The sequence below is a fragment of the Paramormyrops kingsleyae genome, chromosome 9 (genome assembly GCF_048594095.1).
Source record: "Paramormyrops kingsleyae isolate MSU_618 chromosome 9, PKINGS_0.4, whole genome shotgun sequence".
NCBI classification, from domain to species: Eukaryota; Metazoa; Chordata; class Actinopteri; order Osteoglossiformes; family Mormyridae; genus Paramormyrops; species Paramormyrops kingsleyae.
In genome coordinates, this window is record NC_132805.1 from 8400419 (window position 1) to 8416324 (window position 15906).

At 44.7% G+C, this 15906-nt stretch overlaps 2 protein-coding genes across 3 annotated transcripts; one reads left to right on the plus strand and one right to left on the minus strand.

Moving 5' to 3' along the window:
• Positions 1-389: 389 nt before the first annotated feature.
• mycbp (MYC binding protein) lies at positions 390-3104 on the minus strand. The gene is made up of 5 exons (XM_023812992.2): positions 2865-3104; positions 1719-1791; positions 1580-1628; positions 1321-1450; positions 390-1219 (listed from the first exon to the last, which is right to left on the minus strand). The coding sequence occupies exons 1-5, from the start codon at positions 2877-2879 to the stop codon at positions 1175-1177; spliced, it is 312 nt and encodes a 103-aa protein (XP_023668760.1). The 5' UTR covers positions 2880-3104; the 3' UTR covers positions 390-1174.
• Positions 3105-5126: 2022 nt separating this feature from the next.
• Positions 5127-12721, plus strand: rragca (Ras-related GTP binding Ca). 2 transcript variants are annotated; one of them, XM_023813139.2, is made up of 7 exons: positions 5127-5543; positions 6697-6900; positions 7783-7982; positions 8940-9054; positions 9475-9617; positions 10752-10900; positions 11494-12721. In XM_023813139.2, the coding sequence occupies exons 1-7, from the start codon at positions 5364-5366 to the stop codon at positions 11643-11645; spliced, it is 1143 nt and encodes a 380-aa protein (XP_023668907.1). In that variant the 5' UTR covers positions 5127-5363; the 3' UTR covers positions 11646-12721. The 2 variants fall into 2 exon arrangements, with proteins under 2 accessions (XP_023668907.1, XP_023668908.1); XM_023813140.2 differs by lacking the exon at positions 5127-5543 and adding an exon at positions 6071-6225.
• The last annotated feature ends 3185 nt before the right edge of the window (positions 12722-15906 follow it).

The window sequence follows — 15906 nt, forward strand, 5'->3', positions numbered from 1 at the left end:
TCATGACAAAATTTCTCTCACCCTGTGCCTGACCGAAAGTGCGGAAAAGTGAAGTACGAATTGGCCTTCACAGTGCTGCTCTGTGGATTTGTGCAATAAACGCATGTGCTGATAACCATTTGCTGTGCCTGTGGAATCCAGTCCTACTGCCTCACTAAGCTGGTTTCTCTTGCTGCGCTTAACACTTTTCCCCTTTGTCCGGGAACAATGGGTGTCAAAACAAGGGAGCTTCCTAGTGACACTTGGGGCTTGTCACCTCCCACAACACACCTTATACATTCTCACCACCCAGCAAAGGTTTAGGCCAATGGCTGCCTGCACTTAAGAGGTAATTGGTAAAAAATAGATGCAACTCACAAACCATGTTAAGAACGACAGGGGCAGAGGGATCGTGTTCGTAAGTGCTTATTAAGGAAATATAACAAACTCTTCCATTGTTAACAGCCTACAACAGGACCCATTACAATTTAGTATAATCACAGGAATGACTGTTTGTGCAATGACCTGAGAGACTGAAAAACAGGTGTACTGCAGTACATCTGAGAAATCAGATCAGGGAGTGTGAAGAGATACTTTACCAATGGGAGATGCTGGCCATCTGTAGGTAATACCAGTTAATTACATTCATTACATGCAGTTTAATTTTAGCTGTAACGATCCTCAAAATAAGCTTAAAATTCTCATTGAAGAAAACTATAAAAATAAGAATCAACTTTAGATGGCGTCTGGTTTGTATGATCCAACTTTCCAGCGACGTGGACGGAGCCCCACAAAGAAGCCACTTACATTCCTGCAGCCACAACTGTTTACATTCAAACAAAAAAAGCACCTTATTCTGACTTTAATATAAACTTGGAAACGCAAACATGTCTGGCACCACGACCCTTCTGCTGTTTTACAGAAATAACATTCCTGGTAACATCACCGGTGCATAAAAACCAGACCCATACAGCCCTAGCACCAAATGACTGAGCACAGCAGCAGAGTGACTGAAAAAAAAAAAGAAGTGTACTAAATTCAGATATTCAATATAAAAATTATAATTAAAAAAGAAAAGTTCAACAACATTAGCAGTGCAGTCATTTATATTATATCAACAGAAAGAGTTTCCTTGGGAGTTCCCAGTGTTGCAATGTTTTAAAGTGACCTCTGTGCAAGTCCCACAGTGGTGGTCTCATTCAGGTCCTCCTTCCGTTGCTGTGGGTTCATACTGCAGAAGCTACAAAGAGGAGAGAGGAGGAAGACAAGGTCAGGGCCGAGCAAACGTGCCTGAAGGCTGCTTCAAAGTGAGCTCCCTGGGAGGTGAGGATCGGGGTGTACCCTGCTTCGGAGCTCCTTGTTCTCCTCCGTCAGCTTCTCGCACTTCCCTCGCAGGTCAGCCACCTCCTGTCGCAGGGTCTCTGTCTCCCCGGACTCTGGACCAGCCACGCCCAGGTGTTGCTTGACGAAACTGGGCCACATGTTAAGGGACTCGTCTCCTTGGTAACTCATAATTTTGAATGCAGCCCCATTACATCAAGACAGCGACCTCTACTGGACACTGATGGCACATGGAAAGGCGCCCTTGTGAAAAAGATACTCTAAAGCGTTGGTAGGCTTCTCCGTCTCCTCGTACAGCGCCACAAGCACTGCAAGGCAAGAGCGAAGCGCAGTGTTAACCTAAGAGCAGGTCAGGTGACACTGTGATGCCAGTAGTGACCCCAGAAAGCCAGCTTTACCATTGGTGAGGCTGTCCAGGACTCCAGCTTTCTCCAAGTACCTCCTGAACTGCTCCCGCTTGGATTCAGAACCCTCAACACACCAAAGAGGAGGAGAGAGTGTCTTTTAATGCAGATGATTAGTCAACAAAGCATGGGAGATCATACAGCTAGAAGTATCTTTAAGGTCCACACTTTATGCACCGACTTTCATGTAATGGCGCAAAAATGGCCTAGTGAACAACGTTCAGATGCAAAATTGAGCTGGCTGGCTTTGCTCGTAAAGTGAGGGCTTCACCCCCGGCCATTTCTATGTGCACAGCCACAGACACTAATCCCCTTTCACCACCAGGTGGCAGCAAACTAGCGCTTCATCCATTACAGAATGGTACATAGATTACAAAACGAAAAATGAAAATGGTAATAGCCGGTACTCTACATTTCTCTCATACGACTTCCTGAAACAGCAAACCTATGTCATTCTGTATAGTCTGCTGTATAGTTTAATATTAAAAATATTAATAAAAATTATTAGATCATTTATTTAAAAACTTGCTAATTATTCAATGATATGGCTATTTCTAATAAGTTATTGTTCTAATACGTCGTTTGGGTTGATTGCACATGGTTCCTCAGCTCAGCCTATTCCGCTTCGCTAATCGCCACCTGAGACGAAGGCGGAGATACTGGAGCATTCGGGTGGACAGCCTCTCTAACCGAACACCTGCCGGACAACCTGATAGGAATCAGGTGTTAATTAAGGACAGAGCTTACTTTTAAATCCTGTAATACTGCTCTTTCTCCGTTTAGTACAATTTCTTAAAAAATAAGCGTTTTAAACTACCGTCCCTTGTCAGAAGTCCAGATCGTTAAACTATTAAGTTAATGGCTGGCATATGTAACGCCCTATAACAGTTTTGTTTGAGGCGGAAAGCTAGTTAGTCCTCTGTACCAAATGGTAATTCGTACTAAACTTATGGATAAATGCGGCGAAGCAGCCGGTAAACAGCCCAGTTGCCCAGGAAACCAGTCCTTGTATTATTCAGGCTGCTCAGCTTCTCGGCTAACGGGCTAGCTTAGCCAGCTAACCAAACTTTGGCCACACGTTTATTTGGTGTTCTCCAGACAACCGCAAAACCCCGCGCTATAAAACGTGACCATACTTACTCTGTAGTGCGCCATTTCGATTAAATGGACTGCTAAATTTTCTAATTCTATTATTTAGTTTAATTCTTAGTTTCTTTTCCCTCCGTACAGGCAGCCGGCAGACACCGTTTTGGGATATTGCGCGTGTGCATGAGCGCAGGGGGCGCGCCGCCAAGCCCTGTCACGTTATGCGTATGCGCATGAGCGGTGGGTGCGCACCGTCACCATAGTAGAGGTGAACGCTTTGAATCAACTTGCGCAACTGTTGGCAACTATTATTAAGAAGAACGAAATTTCCTTGATTTAAAACTGTTATCAACGTTAATTAGTTTAATGAGCGAGACGGAGCGTGGGCTGCGTTCAAATTCAGCATGTATCGCAAGACAGTATCGAGATGTCAGAGATTGCTTTATTAAGCAGAACTTACGTTTTGTCTATAAACGGGATAATTACTCAAGAAATCCATTGAAGAAAAGTGAATGTTTGAAATATGTGGTAGACTTTTACTAACCCATTTGGTTCTCGTTAATGCTGTTGTAATCGAGACTTTAAATGCATTATAGTTTAAAAGCAGTGTTTAGTCTTCACTGGTCATAATGCTTCAGACCGCTCAAATGAATTTTATTTCATAAAGTATGCACGAAGGAATTTGTATTGAAATATGTAACTCGGTTTTGCAGAACCACTAGATATTTTTGTATTTCAAAGGAGTCCTGACATGGTAAGAATACAATGTCCTAAAACACGCTGCCTATGTTTAGACTTTCAGAGTCAATGTCTATCTGGGTCAAAGACATTTAATCACGTCAGTTAATTTATCAGAATTTCAAATAAGAACTTGCTTAATTCGTTTTTTAAAAAATATTAGATTTGATTTTTTTGTCACGTGCTGTCCTCATTCGTCTCTTTTGTGCCATCTTGTGGTTTTATTTAAGTATTGCAACTAAGTCTCCTATGTCAGGATTCCTATCAGATCAGGTCAGGTTCGGAGGCATGCATTGATGCAGCGTGTTGCCGCACCCAGCACACGACGAAACGCCTCGGAATCCTGGCCTGCGACCCCCCAGGCAAACACTCGGTCCAGTCCCACCCTCCGGAAATGGCCATCCATCTGCCGCAGCCAGGTTTTACCTGGGCGTCCTCTTGGCCTGATCCAGCTGCTAGAGTTCGCAACATTGAGGATCCTGCAAGCCGGTTCACTCTTAAAGAAATGCGCCACATGGCCATAGTGCTGTAACTGACACTCCCTCACAATGCAGGTAATTCAGGAATCCCCTAGCAACCGATCGTTCGACACAAAGTCAAATCAGTGATACCCAAGGACTCTCTGAGGAGAAACGGTACCAAAGGAGTCCAGTGTTTGTCTCACTCAGCTCACTGGATAGCGTCCATGTCTCACAGTCATACAGAAAAACAGCAAAGACTTGGACCTTCGTCCTCTTGCAAAGATATTTGGAGGCCTGCACACCCTTTTCCAGCAACCTCATGACCACCCATGCCCACCAGAAGCCTATTTTAAGTAAAAAGCATGGAGATGTTAAAATAGCTTCTTCTTTACTGGTGGTACACCAAATAATACTAAACATTAAACAGTTACAATTACAAACGGCTATATGTCCCACAAAAGAATTACATGCATAATTGTTCTCCAAAAAACATTCCCAGGCAATAATGGCATCCTTCTGGGATTCAGCAATTCATTTTTGTCCTCTGTAGAGGACAGTATGCTCATATCTGTCATATAATTTATGCCACTCTATCAAGGACCCACATTGGCTGCTGATACTGACTAACCAGCAAATATTGAACTTCATCAATGTTCATGCAGTGGGGTTTTCCAATATTTTACAAATGATGTACACATGCAGAGAAATAAATATTACAATATATCATTTTTGAGTAATAAGCTATATTGTTCATATAGTGAAACTGGTTTAGGGGCTATTATTTTAATAACAGAATTAAGCAGTGTTTTTCTAACCCAGTAGTACATTCATAAGACAGTATACTTTTCCCAGTTAGAAATGTATTTATGTAGCCTGATATTTTAATATGTTTCAGTTCTGATTTCTATCATAGCGAAAGTATTTAAAAAAAAAAAAAAAAGTTAGCCTCCAGGTGAAAGGTCACATAAGACAATTTTGCACGCCAATGCACAGTCAGGTGACTGCAAAACATATGACACCGAATGACCCCACCCTTTTGAATTTTTTTTTTAATCGACTGGAGCCTTGACCAATGTACATATACGTTTTCAACACAACGTCCAATAGAATCGCCGGGGGCGGGTTCAAGCACTGGGTGTCGCTGAAAAAGAAACAGACAACCAAAGATTTAAAGGAGAAGAGGATAAGTATCTGGACGTTGGTCCCATTTACTCAGTTATATGATTTATTCCAGTGCCTGAAATTTGTTAATTTTACAGTTATATGCTTTCCTCGGTGCCGGTAAGGGAAATAATTCAGGAGTGAACAGAAGGGAACAGAAGGAAATCGGGCGTGCTTGTGTCGTCGGGTCAAAATGTCGATTCAGTTCGAGGAACCGCTGGGGGATGGCTACGGGGTGGTGGACACATTCCCGAAGGACTTCGGCTACGGGGTGGAGGAAGCGGACATCGAGGACAGCCCGGCACCTTCCGACAGCAAGCCCAGGATATTGTTAATGGGACTACGCCGGAGCGGCAAGTCGTCCATACAGAAGGTGTGGGGGGAGTGTTTCAGAAGTTGGCTAGCTGGCTAACGGACGGGCTTTTCTGCGGCGTCTCCTGTTTAACCGTGACAGTACACCACCCGGCGGCTTGTCCTGGCACTCTCTAAAAATCTCACTAGATATGAGCGGTTTTGTAAGCACTATGCTAGGGCCCGACTAGCCGCCCCTTTTGTCAGGACGAAGTTAGCAAATCGCATTTTTGTCGCTGACGTTTTTTAAGTAAAATGCGTATAAATCTACAAAAATAGCAAAGAATGTTAAGTGACAAGACTGCGATGATAATCAGCATTATTGTATACCGGTTTCGGAATAGCCTGCCGAAGAAGGTCGTACTAAATCGGTTTATCAGGTGAAGTGCAGGTGTGCTAGCATCCTAGCTAGCTAGCGCTTAACGGCCGGCCGCGGCGCTCGCCGGCACCGGGCACGTGATGCCGCGAGGGCGCATCCTCCCGCCCTGCCATTTATTTATTTACGCATATGTGTCCCGAGGCGACGGCGCAGGCGCACATAGCTGTCCCCGATCGCCGTCTGACATCTTCACTGTCGCGGGGTCTGGCTGCTGTTTGCTGAGGCGATCCGAGCCGCGGGCACACTTCCTACATTTTCCACGAACTGCGATGCATGCAGTGCGCACCCGTTTTTTTACATGGGCCGTCTACATTGTTAGCAAAAGGTGAATAATTACTGTTCATTTTTGCTATGTCCCCCATCAGCTGCTGCTCCTTGCAGACAGTGGCAATAAAAAAAAGTGAAACTGCGTTTGGTATGAGGTGGCAGACATTTTAACATTCTGGGTAAACGACAGCGTCATTCATCTGTAATTTTGTCTAATATGTTAAAGTATGATTTGCAGAGAAGGAAAATGATATAATTTGCACACGATGTGAATGAAATCTGTTTTACTTGCTTCCTGGTTTTGTAACAGAGTGTTTAGTGTTCAAATTATGATCTGTACCTACTGTAATCTAAGGGAACAACTGTATGTACCAAAGGTCCAAAGGACCATGATCTCATAGCTTAGTGTAGAAAACCACCGCTTCCTGGCCACTGGTGAAAATCACATGCTGTCTTATATCTAATTCTGTTAATGACCTTGTAAAGCAGGAGATCGTACATGATTTTTGACTCCGATGCTCTTCTTTAGGTTGTGTTTCACAAGATGTCTCCCAATGAGACGCTGTTCTTGGAGAGTACCAACAAAATCTACAAAGATGACATCTCCAATAGCTCCTTCGTCAACTTCCATATCTGGGATTTCCCTGGCCAGGTGGACTTCTTTGACCCCACCTTCGACTACGAGATGATCTTCAGGGGGACTGGTGCCTTGATATTTGTCATTGATGCACAGGTAAAAAGGGACAAGTACCCAGAGCGATACACTGATTTAAAACCTTACACTGACGTTTGTTTTGCTTTGCTGTGCTCAGTGGTTACGCCAGCTGCGTGTTGCGTGTTTGGGCTAGCAGTGTTTGCATTTCTTCTTTATGAGCAAGGTGTTGGTTTTTGATACTTGCCCAATCACCATTGCCAGTGAATGAATGACTGACTTTCTACATTAGTAGAACTTTCTATTGACAATGAACCGTTGATCCTTTGTACAAAGCTGTCCTTCAGGTCTTGTATCCTTTTTCAATTCTTTTTTTTTTCCATTTTCTACCCTTAATGTAGGGCTTTAGTCATCATATATTGGCAGTGTCTCTAAATGTGAGAGAATTTGGTGAATCTTGGTTTGTTAGTCATCTCATTCTTCTGTCCTGAGTTAGGTGTGATGTGAACATTTTGGTCTGCTGTAAGAAGGATGAGTCTGCTTGTTCGGTCACTTGATTCTAGTCTCCCTGTTTGTGACAAAGGATCGTGTCAAACCAGTGTCTGTCCATCCATCCGTCGCTCCATCCATTACCTGTTTATCATGATTAAGGTTGACATGTTGAATGAAAACCAGGCTAAACAGTTGTCATACTTTTGCACTGGGGTTCAACATCCACTAAGGTGGCTTATTATAAATAATTTGAGTTTTATAGTACATTTGCAGTGCTTATGAATGATGTTAAATATATTATTTACCTCTTTATCTTGTTGGAAATGGTTTGTTGGTTTACGATGTCGTGTGTTATATAGGGACAGCAAAATGTCGAGTTGTTTAACCGAAATTGTGCCCCGTACAGTCCTTCAATTTGCATCTATGGGCCACTGGCTCAGAACTGTGTGCCTGCTTTTCCCGGGCTTGCAGGATGACTATGTGGAGGCACTGGGCCGGCTGCACCTCACTGTGTCCAGGGCGTACCGGGTCAACCCTGAGATCAACTTTGAAGTGTTCATCCACAAAGTGGATGGCCTGTCTGATGACCACAAGATAGAGACCCAGAGAGACATCCACCAGAGAGCCAATGATGATCTGGCGGACGCAAGCCTGGAGAAGCTGCACTTGAGGTCAGCACCGAGCCAGCACCTCCTGTCCTCTCCGCACACTACAGCATGGAGAAATATCTGAAAAAACCTTAAAGTGTTGAATGAAAGTTGGTGTGTTTGCAAATGATACTCCAGCCAGAACTTATTTCTGTTTTGCTGTATGGTGAGACCAGATCTAACTTATAATTGCCTTATGGGTTTCAATAACCAGCCTTATCTGTTCAGTTTCGTGAACAGTAATGGATTAGAAGTTGTACCAGTGTCCACTGGAAAGTGGCTTTAATGCAGCATAGCTTATTTTAAAAGGGAAAACCTAGTGATGAGAGAAAGGAGCAACTCAGATGGTGGGAATGTGGCTGGCTTGGGTCTCTTTCCCATAGTTTACTTTGTCACTGGGCTATACCAAGTCACGACGGACGTATTCCATGTGGGATGTTGACATACTTGTGTTTGTGAATGAGAAGCTACAGGAGCAGCCTGTAGACCAGTACTACATAGTTAGCATTTTCTGACTGTAGCTGTTAAGTATTGCAGAGGCCCTTTTAGGGAGATCAGATAAGAAGTTGTGTGGAAATCTTGCCATTTAAACGAGCATTTTTTCAACTGGATATTTGCCTTGGTGAACAGGTTGCTCTATTTTTTTTTTTTTTTTTTTGTGTGTGGGGGGGTGGTTCTGAATGAGTTTTTAAGCATTAATCTTGGGCCATGCTGCACTGCCACTGGCTTTAACATTTGGTCTGCTGCCCAGTAAACTTAGGCCTTGTTTGCTGTTTAGGCTGGGAGTGACTATTGCGCAGTTCTGCAAAGGCCAATGGTTTCCAGTGTAATAAGGCTGAACAGTGTATGTTAATATTTGGAGTAGTGTGTTTGGCATACTGCCTGATGATGTTATACCTGTGTGTGTGAGAGAGAGAGATGTCAGTTGATGGTAGTTCTATCAGTTCCCATTTTAATCTCCCTTCCAATATTTTGTTCCAGTTTTTACCTGACAAGCATCTACGACCACTCAATATTCGAAGCATTTAGCAAAGTCGTGCAGAAACTCATCTCCCAGCTCCCCACCCTGGAGAACCTTCTGAACATCTTCATATCTGTACGTACTTACACTTGCCTTCCACTGCAAAGTGCATATGCCACAATATGTGTCACATATGTAGATGTTGATTTTTTTTTTTGAGGTAATCATTGTGGAAACTTCCTGGTGTGATATTGCACCAGAGCCACTCTTCGTGTCAACACACGGAAAATTAAGTTAGCTTTTCCATGCTGTCCCAAATTCTTTGTGTCTTCTTTTTAATGTGGAAGGTGCATTCCACTTGAAAAATGGATGCTAATGAATGTTGTCAGGAGATAGCTACTGTATTACCAATTTAATCCTTTTGGAGGAAGGTTAAGGCAATCCTATTTGAAACTTGTTTACTAAACCAGCACCTATATCAAGTATAACTCACCCAGACAGGTGACTCTTGGCGTGACCCTTGTCCTAACAAATAAGTTGTATCTCTGCCAACAGAATTCTGGAATAGAAAAGGCCTTCTTATTTGATGTGGTCAGTAAGATCTACATTGCTACAGACAGCTCCCCGGTGGACATGCAGTCATACGAGCTGTGCTGTGACATGATCGACGTGGTCATTGACGTATCCTGCATTTATGGGTAAGCATTTTTTTTTTTGTTTTTTTTTCCTCCTTCTCGAGTTGTTTGTAGAATTTTTTTTATATATATATCAAGACAGAACTCAAGGCAGTGACGACACAGTACAAACAAGGTTGTGAATAAAGAAATATAAACTAGTGGTAGGTGTACATAGAAGTAAGCATATTTGTCAGACTGTTCTAATCCGCTTATGAGCTGAATTGGGCTGCCCTTCTCACTGAACGGCAGGCACAGTATGTCAGCCTGCTTGTTTGTTCTAGTTAGTTGATTTTATTTCCAGTGCTGTTTGGTATAATGTCCCAGATGCAGTGGGAATGTTCAGAATGACACCACCTCAGTGTTTTACACTGAACTTGCATTCTAATTTGTGTTTATGGCTTTTGTCCTTTGTAACAGAAATTACAGACGATCACAGTGTCAAATTTACTGCACTTGTAGACTTGTCAGTGCCATTTTCTCTCGCCTGTTTGTCTAAGACTCAGCTTTGATCACTGTGCCTTTGAGCGCTTCGTACCATGTGGGTGAATATGAATGGAAATGAACGTGTCTTGAGCCGCGTGACTGAACTGTAGTGGCACGTGTTGAACATCTTAAGCAGCCTGCTTATATATCAGTGCATGCAAGCAAGCTTCTTGCATCTGGCCTGCATGTAATGAGTTTTATGGGCGAACAAAGCGCTAATTTATTTGGCGTGTAGCAGTGTGTTCAGCTCTCTCAGGCGCCTTTTCCTCAGTGGTGCATTTTGTCACTTAGCTTTCAGTCTTTCTGTGGCTGGTTTTCCTCAATGTGGGAAAACTGTGTGCACTGCAGACTGGGCTCATGTTGTGTGATGGACAATCGACTTTGACAAAGTGGTTCAGTAGGCGTGTCTCACTCCTGTCATCCAGCAGGAAAGTAGTCCGAAGTCCTGCAAGAGGTACTTCTTTTGTAACTGGTATCGCAAACTCACCACTTCTGACATACCCAACACTGCAAGCTTTGGCCATGAAAATACAATTTGATAGACGGGGAACAAAAAAAGCAGATCAGAAAAAGTATCAGACGTGCGTGGGAGACAAGTGGCTTGTTTTAGCAGTCGCGTACGTCGCTGGAAATGTGGTACATTCCCCCGCCAATGTGTGATCTGCTTTACAGGCTTAAAGAGGACGGCAGCGGTAGTGCCTATGACAAGGAATCCATGGCCATCATCAAGCTGAACAACACCACGGTCCTGTACCTGAAGGAAGTCACCAAGTTTCTCGCGCTAGTCTGCATCCTGCGAGAAGAGAGCTTTGAGCGCAAAGGTATGGCCTTGTGGGCTCCACTGCTCTCATATTTTATTTAAAAAAAAGGGGAGGGGGGCCCTGAGGGCTCTTCAAAATCTTTTAAACCCTGAGATCATATTAAAAATAAATGACTACAGGAATAGGACACACAGGCATTGTGTATGTCTTGGCTTGGAGGAGAAATGCACTGAAATTTCACAATTTCATGGTGTTCTGTTATTCCCACTGTGATCTGGTGTTAAGAACACTTGCTGAAAGGAGACCTTCCGTTTTTTGTTTCTGGTTTTTGTGGACTGTGATTCTCCCCCCCCCCCCCCCTCACCCCCCTTCCCCTCACCCCCCTTCCCCAGACCTGTACCTTTTCTTAGAGGAATTATAGATATCTAATGATTAAGAGCTGGGTAAAGCCCCAGGGCTTAAAAATATTTAAAAAAATGAAGAGTATGCAGTTTCTGTAACCTTTTAAGAATTTGCTGAGAATAAAAAAGAAACGGCAGGTTAGGAAACCTGAATTTACTGTTACAGCTAAGTAGACGTTAATTTTCTCCCACTGAAGGATAACCTGTATTTCCTTGTTTTGCTGTTTTTGTTTTTTTTTTTTTTTGTCTTAGGTTTAATAGACTACAATTTCCACTGTTTCCGTAAAGCCATCCACGAAGTTTTTGAGGTTGGAGTGTCGACTCAGCGAATAGGCTCTCTGCTGGCCGGCACACCGGCCATGAAAGCGGTGACGCACAACGGGACTCCCAGGAGCCCTGTGTAGCAGCGTGCGAGCGTGCAAGTGAGTGTGCTGCGTGTGTGCGTGTGCGTGTCTGTGTGTGTGAGCCAGCGGGAGAGACGTGGACAGAGATTGGCACGTCGCCAGTCCAAGGGAACATGTCCTTGGTCCCGAAGCCTTATGCACAGGCTGGAGACTAGCTGCATATTTGCAAAAAGCAAAGACTTTGACATGAAAGGGAATGACGGAATTTTTGTGGGCTTGTGCGAAATGGACACGTGTGACCAGGAAGAGGAGAACATCACAGCTAACATCTGACGGCGATGCGGCACGTGCCTCACCTGCTGGTGGAAAACCAGACTATCGTATGGATGCCTGCATTTAAGGAGCTTCAGTCTCGGCACATTTTGCTGATGGTCTGCGCTTAAATGACTGGATGCTTGGTGAATAGAAACAAAGCATGGTTGGGTGGGTATGGTGCCTGACCGCCAGCGGACTAAGATGTGAGCAGGGTTATGTCACACTGAAACTCTTCAAAGGTGGTGTGATGTTGCAGGGGCTTGGTTTGGGCCCCCTCCCAATATCTTATTATTTTTTTTTTATTTTTTTGGTACCCCTCCCTGTATAATGAGAAAATGTCTTTGTGGGGGGGGGGGGTGCGACACAGGAAATTTGAATGCAGCTTGTTCTGATTTTGAGCTTTGACCTTTCTAAAGCCTAAGCAGTAGTCGCCGTCGGACGCTAAGCAGCGTGTCATCTGACACAGGCCATGTGATGGGATGCCACAGAGTTTACCGGACACTGTCGAAGCCCATTCCAAGCATATGTGTGGATGATGTCGCTTGTCTCTTGATGCCGTGTGGCTGCATTAACTGGGGGCAGTGTGGTGGGGGGGTGGGGTGGTAATGACGAAGGTGTAATGGGTTGAGAAGTACGTGACCAAATTCTTCACTGTTATCGTTGTGGTTCGAAGGCACGGCAGTGCTCTGTATCATGCACTTTGCAAAATGGATCCCTGAGTTTAAGTGAGTCTCGCACCCGTGTCTCAGCCAAAAGTCGCCATGCATTAGTTCTGCCAAACCTTTCGTCAATCACAAGAAATAAACACATGCATCTGCAAATGATGTTGTTTCTGCTGTAGTTAGACGCCATTCTGGGCATAGACATGTAATTTCATTGTTAATAGATGTCCTGCATTGTAAACGTGATTTAATGGGAGCTGGTTCTCAGCATTCCTCTTGTACCCCAGTTTCTCCAGACTGGCATGGTGTCTTTCATGTGCTTTCCTCTGGGTGGCTTGCAGTACTCTACTCTCACACTGAAGAACCTGATGCGGCCTTCTCATCACAGTACAGACGGGGCTGCCGGTTGACAGTCTGGGGTTCAGCTGGGTCTGGGCCAAATCCAGGATACTCAGTGCTGCTGAGAATCCTGTTGATCCCAGCTGGTGCCTTATCTGTGACGCACCTGCCTGCAGGTCTCCTTTTGTACATTATGACTATTTTTCTGTGAATTTTAAAGGTGATCAATGTGTCTGTATTCTCTTCAAACTCCAGACTGCAGCTGCAGCTGTCTGCTGTGCTGTAAGGCTTGCTGCTGGTGGGGATTGGGAGGCTCGCTTTAACACATCATCTGTGATGCTGGGTGGGGGCTATGGGTGGAGGCCATGTTAGCCTTTGTGCTTATGTCAGCTTAGCCCAAGGCATCCCAGTGGCTCTGTGCTTGAACTTGTGCGGTTTCCATTTAGCCTTGTGTCTGCCTGTGCCGTGGGCTGTAAGACGGGTCAGAGGAGGGTGGGACCTAAGAGTACAAGAGGCAGGGGGTGTGGCCCACAGGGGGAGAAGTACCGAATGGGGAAAGGGAGACCGAACCTACTTCAAAATATATAAGTAGTCATGCTCTTTAGGGTAATTAAGCCAATTAATGTGAAGCTGAGGCTTCTTTGTAGCAGACTAGATACATTTAAATGATCGAATAATACACATTACATGGCTAAACATGGACGATAATATTCTGAAGAATAAAGGACATCACTGTGCCATGCTTGTTTTGTGAGTCTGTAAATGGAACCCGAGGAGTGGCTCCTCTTCAAAGCAGAATACCGAGGCTGTGGTTTGGCACAGTCTGCCTCTGCCCTTTTTCTAAGGTCTGCTCTGCTGTGGTAAGGTGTGCTTGTTGAAGCTTCTGAGCTGCTGGAAGTAGAACGGTCCGGCATTGGCTGTGTCATGATGTTACTCATGTTCCCTGAGTTGGTAGAGGTTGGTTTGAAAATGGAATAAAGGTACAGTTTCTAGAATGTACCTCTGTGTGTGTTTCCTTTGTGTTTGGTGGTTTTTGCTGTCTGGAAAGCATCCAATCAGGAATGCAACTCTGATGAAGTGCCCTCTATTTCTGGCAGCAGCCACTTGGTGGCGCCAAAGTCCTGTCGGTTGTGAAGCTAGCCAGTCCAACTTAGTGCAATCCTTCCGCACTGCGGCTTGGCTTCGGCTTCCAGCAGCAAACCAAATAAAAGTTAAGAATTAGGAAAGTCGAGGTTACTTTTTCCTGATGTGTTTTATGTTGGAATTGAGCAGGGAGTTGGGTGCGTGTAAGTGCTTACTCCCACCTCCTCCATCAATTACAGAAATGAGTAAAGAAGGATCTTCCATGGATAATCAGGCAGATGAGTTCCTGTACGTATCCAATCGCGTTTGGTATAAATTATGGGGGGGGGGGGGGTAGACTTTCAGGAGCTTGTGTTTGTGACTGAATGGTGGAGAAAGTGAGATTGCCACTATCAAGGGCGCCTTGACCTACGGTGTGTAGGCTGGCGATGGGTGAGGGCGTAGCGGCGCTGGGGGCTGGAGGTGTTTGTCTCCTTCCCTGATCCTCTAAGTACTGTCATGTGACTTATCAGCAGGTTAAGGCAAACATGGCCCCCAGCCACTGTCACGACTCATTATGTGAGAATCCCCAAACACTTAAACTTCCCCCTCCGTGTAATTTACATGCAATAAAATAGTGACAGCGTTTTTATCCACTTCATTAGGCTACTAATTTCTTGTAAAAATCCTACATTAATCCTCTCCGCAGCCTCCCCGCCGTTCTGCATATTTTCAGCCCGAATGAAGTGCTGACCCGGGTCGTATCAAATTGCCATGGTTACCCAAGACGGGTGGTGGGGCGGGTGTCTGTTGATAATGGCATCAGCATAAACAAATGTGAGGTTTGGTCAAGGAATCAAATGTGCCCCTTTTTTTTCCATTATGGCATAATGTGGATTGTGGGGTCCACTGAGAGAGAAAAAAAAGGTGTGATTTGGAACTCTGGGTGCACCATGAATCCAAGTGGTGTGTGTGCTGCTTGGGCTGGGGGTGAGGGGGGGGTCATCACACAGACCCATCCTCTTCCGAATTTCACTTTTCTCTTTCCCCAGTGCTGGTATCATTTCAAACTTGCAGAGCAGTTCTGCAATTTGGGGTCAGATTTCCAAAATAAGGGATGTGTATCTCTGCCTTCGGCTGGCGAACTTTGTGAGCTTGGTACTGTTCTCCTGACAGAGCGGGTCACAGAAAGTGACCTGCCGGTTTTCTGCGTGAAGGCTTAAGCGAAGCTGAGGTTCTGAGTGGCCTTGTCTCGGTCTCCGAGCCCCAAGAGTCCCCTGTCCGTCTCCCTGCTGCCAGTTAGGAAAATAATTCTCAGCCACCCACTTACCTGCTCTGGTGGAGTCACTGTGCGTGAACCCCAGCCTGTTTTAGCCTCTCACCTTGGTGCCCTTGGCCTCCAGAGCTCACCTCTTATCTGTAGGTGGCGCCAGTCTCTTCTAGTTTGCTGTGAAGCTCTTTCAAAATAACTCTGAGTCTCAGTCACGGAGAGGTGGGCAACATGCAAATCAAATGTTAACATCACACAATCGCACAATGAGAGAGATCAGCATGATGTACAACTGTAATTTGGCAGTGTAGCGGCTTTTGAAATTGCCTTGCTTTATCAAAACCCACACCATAGTCGTCGTCCCCCCCCCCCCACCATTTTTAATGACAAAATTCAGAAGCTTCTACACGGAATTGGATAAAACCACTTACGTTTTTCACAGCCCGTTCCCTCCGCTCTGATGTCACTGCCTGGTGACGCTTCCGTTCTGTGATTGTTCTCCTCTCTCTCTTCTGTACCTCCCTTGGGTTGTTGTGGTAACTATAAAATGGTAAACCTCTATCACCTCATTATGCTATTATACCAGAGGCGGCTGGTCTATTAAGGTGGAAGGGGTAGTACCCCTAATTTTGAAATGAAATATAACTCCTTACTAACATTTTATTGTCATTCT

Bases quoted from the DNA above. Each gene is read 5' to 3' on its own strand.
- mycbp (XM_023812992.2), bottom strand. The intron at 1,451-1,579 runs GTATCTTTTTCA...CATGTGGCCCAG, and splicing joins AAGCCTACCAACGCTTTAGA to TTTCGTCAAGCAACACCTGG. The intron at 1,220-1,320 runs GTACACCCCGAT...TCCTCTTTGTAG, and splicing joins ACAAGGAGCTCCGAAGCAGG to CTTCTGCAGTATGAACCCAC.
- rragca (XM_023813139.2), top strand. From the start codon at position 5,364: ATGTCGATTCAGTTCGAGGAACCGCTGGGGGATGGCTACGGGGTGGTG. The intron at 6,901-7,782 runs GTAAAAAGGGAC...CCGGGCTTGCAG, and splicing joins TATTTGTCATTGATGCACAG to GATGACTATGTGGAGGCACT. The intron at 10,901-11,493 runs GTATGGCCTTGT...TTTTTGTCTTAG, and splicing joins AGAGAGCTTTGAGCGCAAAG to GTTTAATAGACTACAATTTC.